We start from the raw sequence: 21,538 nt of genomic DNA, 5'->3' as shown, positions 1-21,538 counted from the left end.
CTTACTATGTTAAGCGAAACATGTAGGGCAACTGGGATTTAACTCAACATCTGATCACTTATACTGTACAGACGACCTTTGGAGACGGCAACGATCCCTCTCCCTGGCCGTCTTATGAAATACAGGTTATTCTGTGATGTATGCGATTGTTGTTACAACTCTGTCTAACTAGTAGGTTGTGCGATCTCATTTGCACATGGTTTTGAGGCTTTACCGCCGAATCCTACTGTATGTTAAATATATGTGAATTTTCTGTACATTTCTGTTATGTTTCTTTCCAAATATATTTCGTTGTGATTTTTTTCAATAAAATATATACTTTTTAAAACCGGTGCCAATAAAGTCCCCATTTCTTTTTCTTCCATTTTCCAATTCCAGTATCAAGGATGTGGCACCTCTAATTATTTTTGTGAGCCTAGGTATCCTGCGACCTAAGTGCGCACATAAAAACTTTTTTTGATCTTTGAGACCAAGTCAGAGCGGATCTTCTGTGGTGGCTCCAGTCTCCGGCTCTGACGGAAGGGAAATCCTTCCGGCCGTTGTTATGGACGGTGATCACCACGGACGCCAGCCTGTCGGGCTGGGGTGGCGTTCTGGGCAATTTGTCTGCCCAGGGCACTTGGTCGGAGGAGGAATCCTCTCTACCGATAAATGTCTTGGGACTGAGAGTGATCAGACTAGGTTTGCTCCATTGGTCGGATCAGCTTCAGGGCCGACCTGTGCGTGTGCAGACGGACAACGCAACTGCCGTGGCTTACATCAATCACCAAGGGGGCAACAGGAGTGCCCGGGCATCCAAGGAAGTGGCCGAGATTCTGTCTCGGCGCTTTCGGCAGTTCACATTCCAAATGTGGTGAACTGGCAGGCTGAATATCTGAGCCGTCAGACCCTGGACCAGGGGTCTAAACTACAAGGTGGGAAGGTTCGTGTCAAGTACACGTGATCCTCTGGCAGACGCTTCGGACGCGCTGGCGGTGCCTTGAAATCGGTATCGCCTGATTTATGCCTTCCCCCGGTTTTCAGTCGTTGTCCAGGTTCCTTCGCAGGTTGGTCTCGGAACCGAGGTTGGTGATTCTAGTGGCCCCAGGCTGGGCGCGCCAGTCTTGGTACGCGTACATCTTACAACTGGTCGTCGAGCCGCCCTGGCGGCTCCCTTTACGAGACGATCTGCTGTCTCAGGGGCCGATCTTCCATCCTGCTTATGGTTGCTGGCTTTAACGGCGTGGCTGTTGAAAGCCTGGTCTTGAGAAATCAGGGTCTCTCGTAGGCAGTCATTCCTACCTTACGGCAAGGAAGGACTCGTCTGGTAAGATTTATTATCGTACCTGGAATGCTTATTTTGCCTGGTGCGAATCGCAGGGTTTCCATCCTCGCTCCTTTTTGGTGACAAGGGTGTTGGCCTTCCTACAGTCTGGTGGGGACCAGCGTCTTGCGCTGATCACTATTAAGGGTCAGTTATCTGCGCTGGCCATTCTCTTCCAGCGCCCCTTGGCGTCAAGTTCCTTGATCCGCACCTTTATTCGAGGGGTACGTCACCTGGCTCTCTCTAGGAGGGCACCCTTGCCTTCTTGGGACTTGAATTTGTTTCTGCGTGTTCTACAACGTCCTCCATTTGGGAACCTCCGGGAGATTCCTCTGCCTGCGCTGTCACGGACAGTCGCCTTTCTGGTGATGATCACATCTGCTTGCACAGTGTCTGAGTTTTGGCGGCCCTGCCTTGCCGCTCTCCCTACCTGGTTTATTCATAGGGACAAGGTGGTCTTGCAACCCCATCAATCCTTCCTTCCAAAGGTGGTGTCTGATTTCCATCTCAACGAGGACATTGTCTTGCCTTCGCTATGTGCAAATCTTAAGCATTCTAAGGAGTTTACCTTGCGTACTTTTAATGTGGTCCGGATGATCAGGATTTATCGGTCGTCTACCGAATCCTTCAAAAAGTCGGATTCTCTTCTTGTCCTTCCTGAGGGACCTCGGAAGGGTAAGGCTGCGTCTGCGACGACCATTGCTATGTGGTTCGGGCAGATGATTGTACAGGCTTATTAGCTTAAGGAATGGGTTCCGCCCTTCCCTGTCAAGGCGCACTCTACCAGAGCGGTGAGTGCGTCTTGGGCCTTCCGCCATCAGGCGTCGGTGGCCCAGGTGTGCAAGCTGCGACCTGGTCGTCTGTGCGCACCTTTTACAAATTTTTCATAATTTGTTGCTTTGGCATCGGTGGATGCCTCCTTTGGCCGCAAAGTTCTAAGTGTGGCAGTGCTTTAGGGGAGACATGGCGTTTTTGGCCTGTCCCCTCCTGTTGGGGTTTTTCCCCTTGGTAGTTTTGCTTTCCTGGGTTTGTTCGCTCCTATTGAGCATTCCTGTTACCCAGTGGGTTACCTTTCTGGTTCAGATAAGGTTCTTTCTCTGACCTTGGGTGCTGCGTTGCCTTTGAGACGGTTGCGTTTCCCACCCCTCATGTCTACACTGCTTTGGGACATCCCATAAGTGAAGACTGTCAGAGGACGTAAGCGAAAATTGAATTTTTTGTAAGAACTTACCGTAAAATTCTTTTCGGAGTCCTCGGACAGTCGCCGCCCCCCCACCCCTCCTTTGGGGTTCATGGACTATCTACTGCTTGCTACCAAACTGAATTGGGAATTAGGCTAGCCGGGGGTATTGGACCAGAGGAACCGCCCCCTGTAGGTGTGTCTATGAGAGGTTTTGTGAATGTTTCTAACAAAATCTTCTGCCTAGCTTACTCCTGTGGATAAGACCAATACCCATAAGTGAAGACTGTATGAGTGGGCGGCAACTGTCAGAGGACTCAGAGAAAAGAATTTTATGGTAAGTTCTTACAAAAAATTATATTTTTCCATCTGTCCAGCGGATCGGATGAGAACAGACGAGCGGTCTGTTCTCATCTGATTCCCCCATAAAGAACAGCGGGGACCTGACAGCTCTGTCTCCGCACACAGCGCAGAGACAGAGCTGCCCTCCGCCTGCTCAGCGTGGTATCGGCGGATCGACCCCCCCGCTGAGAAAAACGGAGTCCACCTACGATCTCCCATGTGTGAAAGGGGCCTTAAGGCCGTACACACTTGACGGAAATCAGACGAAATATCCTCTGATTTTTCTCTCTCTTGCTCAGTGTTCATTACCGTTTTTAGTTGACAGTGCTTCCTCACGTTAGCTGGCCAGCAGTGAGAGATCAAGTGACCAGAAAGCGGCACTGTGAAAGAAGGTATTTTGGGATTATAATTTTAGAAAGCTGACACACAGTACTTTAGATCTTGCTAAAACAGCGAGGATACAAGTAATTGTGTTATGTGTTGCAGCGGAAGTGTGTCGAGAGGAGATCTGCTCTCACTACACAGACTCGAAATGGCAGGGGAGGGGGGGTTTGTGTACACACAGGGGGATGACGGAGGCATGTAAACTGACCTTGGATTAGCAGCCTTGATTAACCGTGGTCAGTTCACACAGGGGGACATAGGAACAGGCAGGATCAACCAGGTATTTTAGATTAAAGAAAGGGACAAATTACACTGCAACACCACTGCTATTGATCATGCTTTAAAGGAACAAAAGCATGTTTTTAATTTTTTTTTTTTATTAAGGTTTATAAGCTGAACATGCACTGTGTGAATTTTCTGATGAACCGGCTGTATTTTGTATAGGAGGGTGGTGGTTGGCTCCCTCCTGCCCAACATTCTTCAATTGAAACATTTTAAGTACCCGGGTGGAAATTTTGGAGCTGAACAGCGGCTGCATCCAGTTGAATGCAGCCACTGTTTAGGTATTTTGACAGCCTGGAGGTTTGTTCATCTGAAGTGTAGGAATCTATGTATGTATGTATGGCCAGCTTTAGTCAGGAAGCCTGATGAATAAGACTGCATGCTGTCATTGCTGTATCGTGTTCTATGAGATTTTAAACTTGCATTACTTTAAAGCCAAAGTAATCAATTCATAGATTTAAAGAGACTTTCCACTTTTATGTAAAATAATCAAAATTGCTATGTTACGTAAAACCATTGGATAGTGTTTTCAAAGTAGTTTCTGAAGACTTTCTCCTCATATGAGTATAGCATGTTGATAAAACCTTTACCAGTCAGCTAGAGGGGTGTTCAAACGGTAGAACAGTGAGGGAAGGATGAGAGAACCCAGGCTCCTATGATTTTGATAAAAGGTTTTCTGGACTTAAAGCAGAACTTGACCCATAACAATTGGATAAAAAAATGTTCTTTAGCAAGGAACACATTCCTTATTATTATATTATAAATGATGCTACCAAAATGAGTGTGTACTGTAAATTGCCTCCAGCATTGCTTCATTGGTGGGGGGGGGGTTATGCCTTATTGTTGGTATCAGTGGATGAAATAGTGCCCCGAGGGCCAGACAAAAGCAAACAAAGGGTTGCATCTGGCCCTGGGCCGCAGTTTGAAGACCACTGTTCTACACTAAAGTCTTCCTTTCCTGAAGTGAACCCAAATGAACAGAAATGCACACATTTCACCTTACTCAAAGTTTAAAATAGGAGGGGCTGCTGCCAACATTTACGCACGGTCTTTTCTACCCTCTTAAGAGTCATGGCAGCCTAAATGAACTGTGTGTGTTCCCGTGAGACACTTCCTGGCTGGTGACATCCCACGTATCTTTTCTGAGATTTGCACTCTTCATGAATGATTGAAAGCCAAGGATGTGCACCTCTCAGTATGGAGTATATCATAGGGGCAGATTGGTGACACTTGTGATGGAGGGCACTTTATATTAATCTGTGTGTTAATTAGCGTGATTGTATTTAAATTCTGTAAATGAAATTCCTTTTTTGTTGGGGGACGTTAAGGGATGCTTTTAAAAATAAATTTGTTTTACCAATAATACCCATCCCGTCCTCATCCCGTACTGGCATTAGTCAAGGCATTGGGCAATGATTCAATAAAGCATTTGCAACATTTCTCTGATGCCATGGCCGTACAAGAAAATCCTGCACCAAGCTCATGAAAGCCGTGCACCATTTTCTTGCAAAACAACAAAAAACGGTACAGTAGTTCATTTCACACTTTTATATGCTGGTGCTATGGCCATGATTAATTCAATAAGAAATACCACCATGTCAGTATTAAGACAATTGGAGTGAGCACACACCTGAATGTATCTGCCATTCACTGTAAGCAAGACTTTTTTTTTTTTTTTTTTCTTGAATGCTTGCTCTGTGCTACTTTTCTAAACCGTGTTTTTTATTTTCAGGTTGTATACTTCACCAAAGAAAAAGTTACCCCCATCGCAGAAAACAATCAGTCCTCTGGTTTGGTGTCGGCAGGTTTTTGACAGTCCCACACCTGATGTAGAGAGTGCAAAAAAAAACCTTATCCACAGACTTGATCAAACAATGTCAGGTGAGTAGTAGATCATGCAGTGTGCACATGACTGAGAAATTAATAGCGGATACTCTACGGTACTCCCTCATAAAGTGATTCTAAAGCCAAGCCTTTTTATTTTCTTTAAATAACAAACCTGTTATACTTTGTGTAATGGCTTTGCACAAAGCGGCCCGGATCCTTTTTTCTTCTTGGGTCCCACGCTCGTGCTATACCCCCCCCCCCCCCCTGCTAAGTGTCCCCATAAGTGGCACTCATGCATGCTCCTGAGCTGGCTCTGTATGCCATAAGACACACAGATCATGGGTCGGCCCCACTCCCTCCTTACTCGCTGTGATTGATGACAGCAGGAGCCACTGGTGTGTCTGAGCCATTGAGGGAGAGGGCTGCTGCTCTCGTGCACATCACTGGATTAAGATGGGGCTTAGGAAAGTATTTGGTGGGGGGGTTATTGTGACCACTGCATGCAGAGAGTTTTTACCTTAATGCAGCGAATACATTAAGGTAAAAAGCCTTCTGCCTTTAGAACCACCTTAAAGCGGTAGTATACTCTGCTACATGACTTTTACCTACAGGTAAGCCTATAATAAGTCTTGCCTGTAGGTACAATTAATATCTCCTAAATCTGCACGGTTTAGGAGATCTTAAACCTGCATGCAGCTGCTGACGTCTGCGGCGCATGTGCTCTGAAGTGACGTCATCGCAGCTCCGGCCACTCACAGCACTGGAGCTGCCGAACCAGGAAGAGACGCAGAGGGAGCATGACCATGCCAGGGCTTCGTTCTAAGGTAAGTATTTCATAATGAGCTAGTATGCGATGTTCCTTTAGTTTTGTGCTAGGCGTTAGGAGGAGAGGGGAAAATCTCCTCACACTCAGAAATGAAAGCCTGACAGAGGCTGTAACCCTTCTCTAAATCGCTCCCAAAAATGTCATGACCACTGGAGTTGAACACTATGCAAAAAAAAAGCTAAGGACTGTCATATAATCTGTTGACCACAGATCTCGTCAGTGAGGTTGATTTACTCATTGTCCAGAGAGCTTAGTGATTGTGGTGAAGCTTTACTGATTTCCATAATCCAATCATGTGTAAGCAAAAATCCAGTTTTTTTTTTTTCTTACCCCTGATTGGGTATTCTTTACAAAGTGAAGCTTTTCCACATTCACTAAGCTCTGCGGAAATTAGTTCAACTGCGTTTGCAAAGTAGACAGTCTATTTGCCTTTAGTAAATCATCCCCAATGTGTGGACACATTTTGATGGGTCAGAAGATTTGTTTTAGTTGTGACTTTTTGCTGAAATGCTCAGCCTCTTAAGTACACTATATTACCAAAAGTATTTGGATGCCTGCCTTTTACACGCACATGAACTTTAATGGCATCCCAGTCTTTACTCCGTAGGGTTCAGTATTGAGTTGGCCCACCCGTTGCTGCTAAAACAGCTTCAGCTCTTCTGGGAAGGCTGTCCACGAGGTTTAGGAGTGTGTCTATGGGAATTTTTGACTATTCTTCCAGAAGCGCATTTGTGAGGTCAGGCACTGATGTTGGATGAGAAGGCCTGGCTAGTAGTCTCCTCTCCAATTCATCCCAAAGGTGTTCTATTGGGTTGAGGTCAGGATCAGTCAAGTTTCTTCACCCCAAACTCACTCATCCATGTCTTTATGGACCTTGCTTTGTGCACTGGTGTGCAATCATGTTGGAACAGGAAGGGGCCATCCTCCAACTGGTCCCACAAAGTTAAGAACGTGAAATTGTCCAAAAGGTCTTGGTATGCCGACGCCTTAAGAGTTCCCTTCACTGGAACTAAGTGGTCAAGCCCAACCCCTGAAAAACAACCCCACACCATAACCCCCTCCTCAAAATGATTTGGACCAGTGCACAAAGCAAGGTCCATAAAGACATGGATGGTTTGGGGTGGAGGAACTTGACGGCCTGCACAGAGTCCTGACCCCAAACTGATAGAACATCTTTGGGATGATTTAGAGGGGAGACTGTGAGCCAGGCCTTCTCATCCACATCAGTTCCTGAACTCACAAATGCGCTTCTGGAAGAATGATCAAACATTCCCATAGACACACTCCTAAACCTTGTGGACAGCCTTCCCAGAAGAGTTGAAGCTGTTACAGCTGCAAAGGGTGGGCCAACTCAATATTGAACCCTATGGATGAATTAAAGTCCATTAAAGTTTGTGTGTGTAAAGGTAGGCGTCCCAATACTTTTGATAATATAGTGTACATCATTCTTACACGCAGCAAATGCTTTGGGAGCATTTACAACTAAATCATTGTCCTCGGTATGTTATGTAGGGAGTGTTATTTTTCCTGAGGCGATGTGCTTTGGGTTTATTTTGAAGACATTCAGTTATCTCTGTCCTAATGAAAAACAAATGTATTCACCCGAGCCAAGGACCACCTCTTTTAGTGAAACAGAAATATTGGGGAAAATATAAAAAGTATAAGAGGTGATAAGCAGCTGCCGGCCCCCTTCCTGCTACAGAAACAAACTGAATGAAAAAACAGGGGGTAGGTGAAACCACCTACCCCCACAGGTCCATACTTGCTCTATTTAAAGTGTAAAACCAAAAAATCAAGCCAAATCAAACTCCCACATATTTTTTGGTTACTCCAGGGGAGTACACTTGATGCCCGAGATACTCATCAGCTTTTCCGTGCATGAAAGCGGCAACCTATTGGATTCATCATTCTACGACTCCACTTTACCACTCGGTGGGATGCCATCTTGCTGTGAGTACTGGAAAACGGTAATTACCGCTATATGAAGACTCACAGCCTGTATCTGTAAACTGGCCTCTTTCCTCCATTATCGTTACTGGCAAGAGACTTTCTCCTATTTTCTTCACTAGTCATGCCAGAAACTGTGTATACTTTACCAGGAGACTTTCTGGACTGTGCATATATCACTCTGGCTGAGATGACTATTGGTTATGGCCACATATTTCGAATATGATTTGAAGGCTGAAATTTCGAGGCTGGTTTACTGCAAAGCACCAAATATTTGAAGCAACAGCTTGAAGTCTCTCTAAGTTTTGGAGTTAACTTCTTCCATGGCTCCCACCTCTCGGTTGAATATGATGTAATGCTGCCACTGTTCCACTAACATTGTAAAGTACCACTGTGGTTCATATCTTCAGACTGCAATACATAGTTTATATATCCACCTGGAAATCAGGAACTGTCCTTTGAACCTACAGGATACTGGACTGTGGCTCCTCAACCCCTTCTCGGATCTTTGGAATCAATAGACCCCCCCCCCCCTTTTTGCTTTTGGGTATACCCCATCCCCCACTTACCAATGCCACTTCAATGAAGTCTTCATATTTCCTGCCTCAGTGTTTATCTGTTATCCAATTGATTCTGGGCTGTGGTGGGGCAAATATTGGAGGGGGCCTTTGCTGAGCGATTTGGGTGTTGGCTGGCCTGGGCGTGGGGTGGAGCATTCATGAGGCCATTTTTTTGTGTGTGTTTTTATGAGTAGGGATGTGGTAATATTGGGCAACAGTTCACAGGCCTTTGAACACATACATTTTTAATTGCCCATGTTTGTGTAGTATATGTGATATTATTGTCTCCACCTCAAAGTAAGTTTTTTACTTTTTTCAATACCTGTGTTGGAGCCATTTTTTGCAACTTCTTCTGTGTTGATTTTTCATTATGCTATTTCAGTTGCTTGGCTCACCGGTTATACTACCGTAGGGTATTCAAAATTGGTGTTAGATTGCCACCAGTATTTATACTGGGTGTTTTTTTTTCTTACCCAGGGATTACCCTAATTCTTTTCCCTTCCCCCCTTCCCTTTTTGATTTGTGCTGATCGCATGCACCCTCCCAAGAAAAAAATAAATTCTCTAGCATTACACACCAAACTAAGAATGTGCAGAGTGACTCCAAAGCCTCTGTATTATCAGGGGATAGATTGGGGCAGATAAAGAGGAGGATCAGAGAAGACAGGATCAAACAGCCTTTTTACAAAGCAGACAATTAAGCCCTTAGGTTCCACTGTGAGTATGTTAAGCATGCTTAACTGCAAATACAGTTTTATTTTACTGTTGTAGGTTTAGGAACACTTTAAGCTTGCTTCTATTTTCATCTGGTGATCCAGCCAGCAAGTCTGTTGTTTTTCACAAGCTTATGCTCTCCAGCAGAATGTATCAGTTTACATGGATGAAACAAACCACTTAACCCTGGCAGCAGTGATTAAAATAATCAACTTTCTTTTATTCAGAAACTTTTATCCCAAAAGGAGAAAAACATGTTTTCTGTAACAGATTACACAGTGTGAGCTGGAGATTAGCTTCAAGAGTGTCTAAATCTGCCAATACATTTAACGTTTCCCCCCACCCCCAGACTGATAATGTTGCTGTCTGCTGTGCCTACTGTTCTTGTTCCGCCAGAGTTGTCTCGCTAATACAGGATGTGTGTTACTGGTCAGATCACCAGGTGACAGAGGGGGGAAAAGCCAAAAAAAAAGAGAACTAATTCAGCCACCACATCTAACCATTGTAATACATTTTTGGGTTTAATACTGTCTTAGGCTCGGTTTCCACTAGTGCGGCTACGAAGACATGCTACTTCTAGCACGACTTCGTAGCGAAAGTAAACTGCGGCTTCAGTGAAACTTGTCCCTCATATATAGAGGGAAGTCGCACTGAAGACGGCTCAAAAGTAGTGCACGATCTACTTTTGAAGTCGCCGCAACTGAAGCCGCGGCAGTGGAAACGGGCCCCATTGAAAACAATGGGTTTTGACTTGCTGTGCGACTTGAGATGTGTCAAGTCGCACCGCAAGTCGCACTAGTGGAAACCGAGCCTTAGGGTGATGTGGGAGAGGTAACAGCCAAATCACAGCTGTCATTGAAGGGGTTTGGACCACAAAAAAAAAAAAAAAAGCACTCTTCCTACTTTGAGGGTATTTTTAGAGATTTAAACCATTCTACTAGAAGGCCAAATCTATTTATATAGTTTATACAGTTCTTGTGTAACATTGAAAATAAAACCTACTTACAGTGCCTTGCGAAAGTATTCGGCCCCCTTGAGCTTTTCGACCTTTTGCCACATTTCAGGCTTCAAACATAAAGATATAAAACTATAATTTTTTGTGAAGAATCAACAACAAGTGGGACACAATCATGAAGTGGAACGAAATTTATTGGATATTTCAAACTTTGTTAACAAATAAAAAACTGAAAAATTGGGCGTGCAAAATGATTCAGCCCCTTTACCATTGGTGCAGCAAACTCTCTCCAGAAGTTCAGTGAATATCTCTGAATGATCCAATGTTGACCTAAATGACTAATGATGATAAACAGAATCCACCTGTGTGTAATCAAGTCTCCGTATAAATGCACCTGCACTGTGATAGTCTCAGAGGTCCGTTTAAAGCGCAGAGAGCATCATGAAGAACAAGGAACACACCAGGCAGGTCCGAGATACTGTTGTGGAGAAGTTTAACCACTTAAGCCCCGGAAGATTTTACCCCCTTCCTGACAAGGGGGTATTTTGCGATTCGGCACTGCGTGACTTTAACGGACAATTGCGCGGTCGTGCGACGCTGTACCTAAACGAATTTGACGTCCTTTTTTTCCCACAAACAGAGCTTTCTTTTGGTGGTATTTGATCACCTGTGCGATTTTTTTTTTTTGATCACGCGCTATAAACAAAAAAAGAGCGTCAATTTTGCAAAAATAACAATATTTTTCACATTTTTTTATATGAAATTCCCCCCCAAAAAAAAGTAAAAATCAAAATTTTTTAAAATTTTCGGCCAATTTGTTTTATGCTACATATGTTTGGTAAAAAAAATTGCAAAAAGCGTATTTTGATTGGTTTGCGCAAAAGTTATCGCGTTTACTAACAAAGGGAAAGATTTTTGTCATTTTTGTTGTTTTTTTTTTTTAACGCGTAATGGCGGCGATCTGCGATTTTTTTTTTTTTGCGGTACTGCGACATTGGGGCGGACAGATCGGACCCTTGACTGACATTTGTGACACTTTTGGGGTTACCAGTGACATTTCTACAGTAATCAGTGCTATACATATGCACTGTTACTGTAAAAATACACTGGTTGTGAAGGGGTTAACTTTATTTGGAAGGGAGGGGCTGTGTGTATCCCTAGGGGCTTGCTTTCTACTGTGATTGGCTGTGGCTTGAGCTGTAAGGACACTGATCAACGGATCTACATACTAGATCCGTTTTATCAGTGTCTTTACAGCGAGGAGAATGACAGGCAGCTTGTTTACACAAGCTGCCTGACATTCTCCCTCTCCCCCGCCGATCGCCGAGTGACCGGCGGACATCGGGTCCGCTGGTCACACGCGCGGGGGGGTCCGTGACCACGCGGGAGCGGGAGCGCGCCTCCGGGGGCGCGCGCTCGCTCCCTAGACCCTCACAAGCTAGTGACGTAGCCCTACGTCACTTTGCCTGTGAGGGGCTGACTGCCGACGTAGATCGGCGTTAGGCAGTCGGCAAGTGGTTAAAGCCGGATTTGGATACAAAAAGATTTCCCAAGCTTTAAACATCCCAAGGAGCACTGTGCAAGCGATAATATTGAAATGGAAGGAGTATCAGACCACTGCAAATTTACGAAGACCTGGCCGTCCCTCTAAACTTTCAGTTTATACAAGGAGAAGACCGATCAGAGATGCAGCCAAGAGGCCCATGATCACTCTGGATGAACTGCAGAGATCTACAGCTGAGGTGGGAGACTCTGTCCATAGGACAACAATCAGTCGTATACTGCACAAATCTGGCCTTTATGGAAGAGTGGCAAGAAGAAAGCCATTTCTTAACCACTTAAGCCCCGGAAGATTTTACCCCCTTCCTGACCAGGGGGTATTTTGCGATTCGGCACTGCGTGACTTTAACGGACAATTGCGCGGTTGTGCGACGCTGTATCTAAACGAATTCTACTGTGATTGGCTGTGGCTTCAGATGTATGAACAGTGATCAACGGTTCTACATAGTAGAACCGTATGATCATCCTTCATACACAGGGGAGAATGACAGGCAGCTTGTTTACACAAGCCGCCTGACTTTCTCCCTCTCCCCCGACGATCGCAGAGTGACCGGCGGACATCGGGTCCGCCGGTCACACGCGCGGGGGGGTGCGTGACCGCGCCTCCGGCGGCGCGCGCTCGCTCCCTAGACCCTCACAGGCTAGCGACGTAGACCTACGTCGCTTTGCCTGTGAGGGGCTGACTGCCGACGTAGATCGGCGTTAGGCAGTCGGCAAGTGGTTAAAGATATCCATAAAAAGTGTAGTTTAAAGTTTGCCACAAGCCACCTGGGAGACACACCAAACATGTGGAAGAAGGTGCTCTGGTCAGATGAAACCAAAATCTAACTTTTTGGCAACAATGCAAAACGTTATGTTTGGCGTAAAAGCAACACAGCTCATCACCCTGAACACACCATCCCCACTGTCAAACATGGTGGTGGCAGCATCATGGTTTGGGCCTGCTTTTCTTCAGCAGGGACAGGGAAGATGGTTAAAATTGATGGGAAGATGGATGGAGCCAAATACAGGACCATTCTGGAAGAAAACCTGATGGAGTCTGCAAAAGACCTGAGACTGGGACGGAGATTTGTCTTCCAACAAGACAACGATCCAAAACATTAAGCAAAATCTTCAACGGAATGGTTCACAAATAAACATATCCAGGTGTTAGAATGGCCAAGTCAAAGTCCAGACCTGAATCCAATCGAGAATCTGTGGAAAGAACTGAAAACTGCTGTTCACAAATGCTCTCCATCCAACCTCACTGAGCTCAAGCTGTTTTGCAAGGAGGAATGGGCAAAAATTTCAGTCTCTCGATGTGCAAAACCGATGGAGACATACCCCAAGCGACTTTCAGTTGTAATCGCAGCAAAATGTGGCGCTACAAAGTATAAGGGGGCTGAATAATTTTGCACGCCCAATTTTTCAGTTTTTTTATTTGTTAAAGTTTGAAAGTTTCCAATAAATTTTGTTCCACTTCATGATTGTGTCCCACTTGTTGGTTGTTCACAAAAAATTACAGTTTTATATCTTTATGTTGAAGCCTAAAACGTGGCAAAAGGTTGAAAAGTTCAAGGGGGCCGAATACTTTCGCAAGGCACTGTAGCTTAATGTCTGATCACATTTGACCATCGTCATGGTAATGTAAATATTTCTCTATTTTACAGCCACCAAGAGGCAGAGTATGTACAGCATTCCCTATAGTTCATCCAGCTATGCTAGCTCCTATAGTCCCAATCCTAGTGGAAGTCCATACAACAGCGGCTATAGCTCCCCGTCCTCCACTCCAGTGAGACCTCCAAATGTGCGGCAGCTGGTTCTGCCTAGCAACACAGGTGCGTAAACATCAGTATTTACTTGTATTGAGAACCTGTGTGGTTTTTTCCCTCACAATATCTTTTCTTTGTAATTAAAAAATGTATCTGCTTAATGTATGGGCTTGAAGAGTTTTTTTTGTTTATGAATTTGCATGTTTTGTCAGCCAGGCATTTTTCCTCTGTTTTTTGTAGTTGAGGCAATATCCCCAGCAGGCTTTCTTGGTAGCTGTAGCTGACTTGTACAACTAAAGAGGGAGGTTGAGGCAAAGAAGTATGCTCGATTCCCTCATCAACAGTCAGTGATGATGGGGGAATCCATCCCACAGAGCCCTTGTGTTCTCCTCCTGGGAGGAATCTAGGGGGGCGCAGGGAGCGGTTCCTCCCAGGAGAGCACAAGGATTACTGCTAGAAGCTATAGCCTCTGGCAATAATTGCCTGCTAAAAATTCAACATGCTGGTTGTACCCAAGTATCAGTGGATCGACTTGGGTACAATCAGCCTGCCCATAGATGGATTGAATCTCTTGTCAGTCCCTGCTGAACCCACCGAGATTGGGTCCATCTATGGCCAGCTTTAGGCCTTAGAATAGTACCTAAAACGGGATTTTTGACTTGCCGCAAAATCCATTTCTCTGATGTTTATTGATGGACACAGCACCCATCCCTCTGAGGAGTTGTAATTCTTCTGACACTGCTTGTAACAAAACTGAGTACCTATAGTAGAGAGAGGGAGTATACCTCCTGGGACTACACATAGTCGTAGCCAGATGTTTTTTCCACCTAGTGTCCTACTCCTGTAGGGGGCAGTATAACCCGATAGTTAAGAAGATCAGGAGCTGTGTCCGTCAATGAACATCAGAGAAATTTAAATGAATATGTATTGTCAGCCATTATCTGCACCTTTTTGAAGCGGAGCTAAAAATCGTGCTTGGTGCATATTTGGTCAAGTAAAAAAAAAATGCACCAAAAATAAACCTCCTCATTGAAATTCATTAAAACTGAGCAGAAACGCACCATAAGCACTGTAAAATCGCAGCGTTTTCGGCAGTTATCGGCACCTTTTTTCTTAGCCTATTTTTGGCCCCTGAAATTTTACTACTACATCACTACTGCTTCTCTATGCTATTTAAACACATTTTTTTGCCTGGAGTTAAACTTAAAAAAAAGTACCTGTTCCAATTTGCATACAAATTAGACTCAAAGGGGGAGTAAGCCACCCTTTTTGTCTTTTTAAACCTGCAAGGCAAAGTTATAAGGTGCTAGCATGCATCGCTGACAGGGCTTTCATCTTCACTCGGTCTTTATTCCAGTCCTTTGATTGGAATAGCCATGATAACATGATGACCTCACTCCTGACCATACGAGCAGGAGCAGCTGTTCACAGCATAGTGCTCTGGAGTATGCTGTTCCTTCATAGCGCATGTGCTGGTGATGTCACCGGAGGCTTCGCAAGTAAATATCTTCTAAACAGTACACGTTTAGGAGATATTTACTGTACCTATAGGTGAGCCTCACTATAGGCTTACCTATAGGAAAAAATCGTTCATAGGAGTTTGCTCCCACTTTAAGAACAAACCTACAGAACCTATCTTGTTTGTAACCTGGGGACTGCCTGTATAGACACTTCTCTATCGTTCATTGACGGACACAGTCTCTATTCATAACAGGGTTATACTGCCCCCTACAGGAGTAGGACACTAGGCAGAAAAATAGTTCTGGCTACACCTTTGGGCAGTCCCAGTCCCATGCGGTATACCCTTTCTCCCTGCTATAGGATGTCAGTTTTAATCTGCCTAGTCAGGAGTGAGGACCTAGTTCCTTGCTGGGATCTCTGGTCCTGGCAAAAGTTTTTTTTTTTTTTCTTTCTAGGTAGTTTTTTCTAGCTAGTTTGTCACTGGATTTTTTTTCCTGTGAGATCTACAAGCAACTATGCCGGATCTGGCGATGGGCTGGATATATACATCCGGTGGTCACCCCAGCCGTCCTGCTAGCACGTGCAGACCCCAGCTCCGCGCTAGGCGGGCCGCGACAGTCCCACCGGACGGGGACTGGCCCTGTGAGTTAAACGTCTTGCCAGCTTGCTAGGCCCGATTCGTATCATTCCTATTGGCCGGCAGCCCCCCTACTTTTCTGGAGAGGGGTTCTGTCAGGAAATGGCTCCTGCCTGTTCCAGGTGTGGTAAGTAAACTGTTGTCCCCCCCCCCCCTCTCCCCCGGTGGGTTTTTGGGGTGGACGCGGGCCCCTCCTTGGGAAGGTCAGTCCCTCACTTTCCCTGGTTCCCCTCTGTCCTGTCACGCAAAGCCCCCCGTCCTCACTACTGGGGCTATGGGGCGATTGGAGCTACTCCTGGGGGCTGGGACCGGGCGTAGGCCGACGGTGGGGGCGGAGGGGTTTCACCTGTCACTCCAAGGCCCTTTTTCCTGTTGATCCCATTAGGGAGGCTAGGGTGTCCCCTCGAGGGCTCCTAGAAGCTCCATAGGCCGTGCGTGGCCGCCTTTTTCTTGGAGGAAGATCGGCGGCCATTTTGGTACACCCGAGCAGCCATTTTATAGTGGATTCCCATTTAATTTCAATGGCGGCCATGTCCTTGGAGCCCCTAGAGGCATTTTTTTGTGGTGGTGGAGCCCCTCCCTATACCCTAGTGCTAACACTCAGGTTTTTCTCTGATGATCAAGATCGCTGTAGACATGTGCTGTGCAGACATTCTGGGCCTTCCTGGTGCGCGTGGTGAGTCTGGGGGGGGGTCTCTCTCTCTGCTGGGGGTCTCTGTGCGTTCTGCCTGACCTCTTGGGAGCGCTATAACGCGGTGGGACGTTTATAAAAAAAAAAAAAAAAAAAATGTTTTCGACTTTTTGCTGCGGGGTTCTCCTTGTGCAACATGGACTCTGTGGAACATGGAACATTCTTCCCCATCTGATCCCCTCAAGGAGACCGCAGGGCCCTCCAGGTCCCAGCTATCCATAGATGCATGGTCGGCCGTGAATCCTTTGTGTCGCAGGTGGAGGTGGCCTGTAAAGAGCGAGGTGCCAAAAAACGCCCCCCGCCTCATCTGATCATCTGATTCAGCCATTCAGACGTGGGTCTCCCTGCTGGGTCTACCTCCCCGTGCCCTGTCTCCTCTGATAGTGAGGATGACCCTACTCCCTCCGCCACTGCACAAGAAAAGGCGTTGGTGGACACACTGGTTGTATCTGTGCGTGACACCCTAAAAATGGAGGACACAGCTGCGACTGCAGCGCAAGTTACATTTGGCACTCACAAGCCATCCAGAGTGGCTAAGGTTTTCCCCCTTCCCGCGTATTTTGACAACATGGTCAAAAAAGAGTGCCTAAGCGGATTGTTAGGCGCCACCCCTTTGAGGAGTCCCTTATTAAAAAGAGGACTGTGCCACCTACAATGGACTCTCCAGTCTCCAGACTGAATAAAGCTGCCATGATCCTAGTGGAAGATTCCCTGTCCTTTAAGGATCCGGCGGATAGAAAAGCGGAGTCTGTAGCCGGAAAATGTACTCCCTGGCGGGGTCTGCGCACTCAGCCCGGTGTTTTACTATTGCCCTTGTGTCACAAACTCTGTCTGAATGGGCCAAGTTACTACGCCGTGACCTGGAGGGGGTGAAACTTCCCTCTGCCTTTCAGGAGCTGACAGACCAGTTTGTTCAGGGGCTGCATTTTGTTTGCGATGCTTCCCTGGATACAGCTCCAATATTGGCCCGACTGTCGGTTTCGGCAGTGGTCCTCCGGCGTATACTTTGGCTAAAATGCTGGTCTGTGGATTAGACTTCTAAGAAGGCCTTGACTGATCTACCTTTTCAGGGTGATCGACTGTTTGGGGCTACCCTTGATGACATTATCAAAGGTATTACCCTGGTCTGGAAAACAGAAGTCTGGTTTCTCCAGACCTGTGGATAAGGCCCCTTTGACCTGAAGGTGCGCCCTCACCCTTTTCGTCTTTGCTGGTTTCCGGACCTGTGGCTATCCTGGCTGCAAGACAAATGGGTCCACGAGGTCATACAGTCCGGCTTCAAGATCGAGTTTTGATCTGTCCCTCGGTAAGGTTTTTCCCTTCCAATGTACAACTGTCCCCAGATTGCTTACAAGCTCTCTTTGGGGGCAGTGCAGGATCTGTTACAGCAAGGAGTAATAGTTTTCGTTCCGAATTCGGAATGTTTTCAGGGCTTTTACTCAAACTGTTTATTGCCCCTAGGAAGGAGAGCAAGGTGCGTCCAATTCTGGACCTAAAAGCAACAAGAGTTGTTTTGTGCGAGTTCAAAAATTCAAAATCGAATCCACTCGCACGGTGGTGGCTTCCCTACACCAGGGGAATTTCATGGCCTCCATGGACATCAAATATGCCTACCTTCACATCCCAATATGTGCAGGACTGTTTCTGCTTTTTGCCGTGGGAGAGGATCACTATCAGTTTGTGGCGTTACCCTTTGGTCTCGCCTCTGCCCCTCAGGTCTTCACAAAGGCGTTAGCTCAGGGTCCTGGCTTTATTACGCCAACGGGGGATATTGGTCCTGGGTTACCTGGACGATCTTCTCCTCCATGCAGAGTCTCCCACGGCGCTAGTGACAAACTTGGAGATCACCATGAGAACTCTGGAAGAGTTTGGGTGGATTGTGAATCTGTAGAAGTCGTCCCTGGTTTCTTCAATGAGACTGGACTATCTGGGCCTGGCATTGGATTCGTCCTCAGCCAGGGTGTTTCTTCCTCCGGAAAAACGTCCCAGACGCTCAAACAAGGAAAACATTTCCTCCCTATATATTGGACAGTGATCACTACGGATGCCAGTCTGTCCGGGTGGGGAGGTGTTCTAGGCAAGCTTTCTGCTTAAGGGGTTTGGTCCCTGGAGGAATCCAGGTTACCGATCAATGTTCTGGAGCTGAGAGCAGTCAGGCTTTGCCTAGTTCACTGGATGGAGTACCTTCGGGGCTGTCCAGTGCGCATTCAATTGGACAGTGCCATGGCTGTGGCTTATGTCCATCACCAAGGGGGCACCAGGAGTGTCCTGGCGGTTTTAGAAGTTCCAAGCATCCTTCGCTGGGTGGAACATTTTGTTCCAGCTCTTTCCGCCATTCACATTCCAGGAGTGGAAAATTGGCAGGCGGATTACCTCAGTCGGCAGGCCTTGGCTCCAGGGGAATGGTCTCTCCATCCAGAGGTGTTCTAGCAGCTGTGCCTTCGTTGGGGCACTCAAGACGTAGATCTGTTGGCGTCTCGGATCAACAGGAAAGTGCAGAGGTTTGTAGCTCATTGTCGGGACCCTCTAGCAGACGCCACAGATGCACTGGTGGCTCCGTGGGGGTTGGTATCAACTGATGTATGCCTTTCCCTCCTCAAGTTGCTGCCAAGACTTCTTCGCAGAATCGAGGCGGAAGGGATTCCGGCCATCCTTGTGGCTCCAGACTGGTCTCGCCAAGCTTGGTATGCCGACCTGGTCAGGCTAGTCACAGACGTTCCTTGGAGACTTCCTTTCAGGGCCGATCTTCCATCCTGCTTTAGGCTCCTTTCACACGGCCGCTCCGTGTCAAAGGTCCGCTGCGGGACTTTTTTTTTTTTTTTTCCACGGAGCGGATGACATTTGTGTCATCCGCTCCGTGTGCCCGCATATCATCCCATCCGTTTGCGGATGATATGCGGACATAATGTAAGTATATGGCACTGCGGATGACACCGCTGACATCCGATTTTCCTTCCTTTCCGTTTTTTACACGGAAGGAAAAATGGGGTTCTGTTCCATTCGTAAAAACGGAACAGAACTGAAAGGAGGAAAATCGGGTGTCAGCGGATGGTATTCCGCTGACACCCGCAGTGCCATTCGCTTACATTATGTCCGCAAATCATCCGCAAACGGATGGGATGATTTGCGGACACACGGAGCGGCCGTGTGAAAGGAGCCTTACAGTCACTGGCTTTGACGGCTTGGCTGTTGAAAGCCTGGTGCTAAATGACAGGGGATTGTCTGCTTCAGTGATTGCCACTCTGCTTAAAGCGAGAAAAGCGACTTCTAGAAGGATCTATCATCGTGCATGGAGTCTATTGGGGTTCCTTCTCACTCTTACTTGGATCTTGGCCTTCCTTCAATGGGGAGTTGATCAAAAATTGCAAGCAAAAAGAGAAGCACCTATGTCAGAGACTAATGTGACCCATTAGTATTGTCTTATGGTCTCTATTAGTGAGTAGGGAGCCACCGCAGCCTAAATTATGCTAGTATGAAAAGGAAAGGAGGGGCCATAGACCAGCCCCTAAGAACGGCTGCAATAAGGGATGCTCACACCTGCTTCTTTTTCAAAATTGGCAAAAAACTTTATTAAAGAGCATAGGACACTTTGTCTAAAAATACCCCGACATGTGGGGAACAATTCACAAATGCATGAATTCAGGATACAAAAGGTTATGAACCATGAACATATATGACATAAAAACAGAACAACGACTCACACACACACATGGCCGGCCACACATACACACCAGAAGACCAGACATACAGTCTTGGGCAGTTTCCCCCATTCTTCTTTGCAGGACTTCTCAAGCTCCATCAGGTTGGATGGAGAGCATCGGTGCACAGCCATTTTCAGATATCTACAGAGATGTTCAATCTGGTTCAAGTCTGGGCTCTGGCTTGGCCACTCAAGGACATTCACAGAGTTATCCTGTAGGCCCTCCTTTGTTATCTTGGCTTTGTGCTTAGGGTCATTGTCCTGTTGGAAGATGAGCCTTTACTGCAGTCTGAGGTCCAGAGCGCTCTGGAGCAGGTTTTCATCAACGATGCCTCTGTACATTGCTGCATTCATCATTCCCTTGATCCTGACTAGTCTCCCAGTACCTGCTGCTGAAAAACATCCCCAAAGCATGATGCTGCCACCACCACCATGCTTTACTGTATGGATGATATTGGCCAGGCAATGAGTGATGCTTGGTTTCCTCCAGACATGATGCTTGCCATTCAGGCCAGAGTGTTCAAGCTTTGTTTAATCAGACTAGAGAATTTAGTTTCTCATGGTCTGAGTCCTTCAGGTGTCTTTTGGCAAACTCCCGGGGGCTGTAATGTGCCTTTTACTGAGGAGTGGCTTCCCTCTGGCCACTCTACCATACAGGCCTGATTGGGCCTGATTGAGTGCTACAGAGATGTTTGTTTTTCTGGAAGGTTTTCTTATCTCTACAGAGAAATGCTGGAGCTCTGTCAGAGTGACCATCGGTTCTTGGTCACATCCCTGACTAAGGCCCTTCTCTCTCGAGCACTCAGTTTGGCTGGGCGGCCCGCTCTAGGAAGAGTCCTACTGGTTCCAAACTTCTTCCATTAAAGGATGATGGAGACCACTGTGCTCATTGGGATTTTCAATGCTGCAGACATTTTTCTGTACCCTTCCCCAGATCTGTGCCTCCATACAATCCTGTCTCGGAGGTCTACAGACAATTTCTTGAACGTCAAGGCTTGGTTTGTGCTCTGACATGCACTGTTAACTGTGGTACCTTATATAGACAGGTGTGTGCCTTTGCAAATCATGTCCAATCAACGGAATTTACCACAGGTGGACTCCAGTCAAAATGTCGAAACATCTCAAGGATGATCAGTGGAAACAGGATGCACCTGAGCTCAATTTTCTGTGTCATTTTTTTTAATAAATTTGAAAAGATTTCAAACCAACTTCCTTCACGTTGTCCTTAAGGGGTATTGTTTGTAGAATTTTCAGGAAAATAATTTAATCCATTTTGGAATAAGGCCGTAACATAACAAAATGTGGAAAAAGTTAAGCTCTGTGAATACTTTCCGGATGCAGTGTATACCTGCAAAGGAGGCTGGCCTGACGTGATCCAGAAGGACTTAATTTTATGACTGAAGTTCCACTTTAAGAATA

At 46.3% G+C, this 21,538-nt stretch overlaps 1 protein-coding gene across 2 annotated transcripts in view; it reads left to right on the top strand.

Annotated features, from left to right (window-relative positions):
• Positions 1–21,538, top strand: part of SLAIN2 (SLAIN motif family member 2) — a 142,502-nt gene that overhangs the window by 57,092 nt on the left and 63,872 nt on the right. For both annotated transcript variants that reach the window (XM_082257948.1, XM_082257947.1), the window contains exons 2-3: positions 5,224–5,372; positions 13,529–13,696. In XM_082257948.1, coding sequence (XP_082114074.1) covers positions 5,224–5,372; positions 13,529–13,696 — 317 coding nt within the window. The remainder of the gene's footprint in view (positions 1–5,223; positions 5,373–13,528; positions 13,697–21,538) is intronic.

Source organism: Pelophylax lessonae (assembly GCF_965119305.1).
Source record: "Pelophylax lessonae genome assembly, chromosome: 1".
Classification (NCBI taxonomy): Eukaryota; Metazoa; Chordata; class Amphibia; order Anura; family Ranidae; genus Pelophylax; species Pelophylax lessonae.
This window is presented reverse-complemented; position numbering and strand designations above follow the sequence as displayed.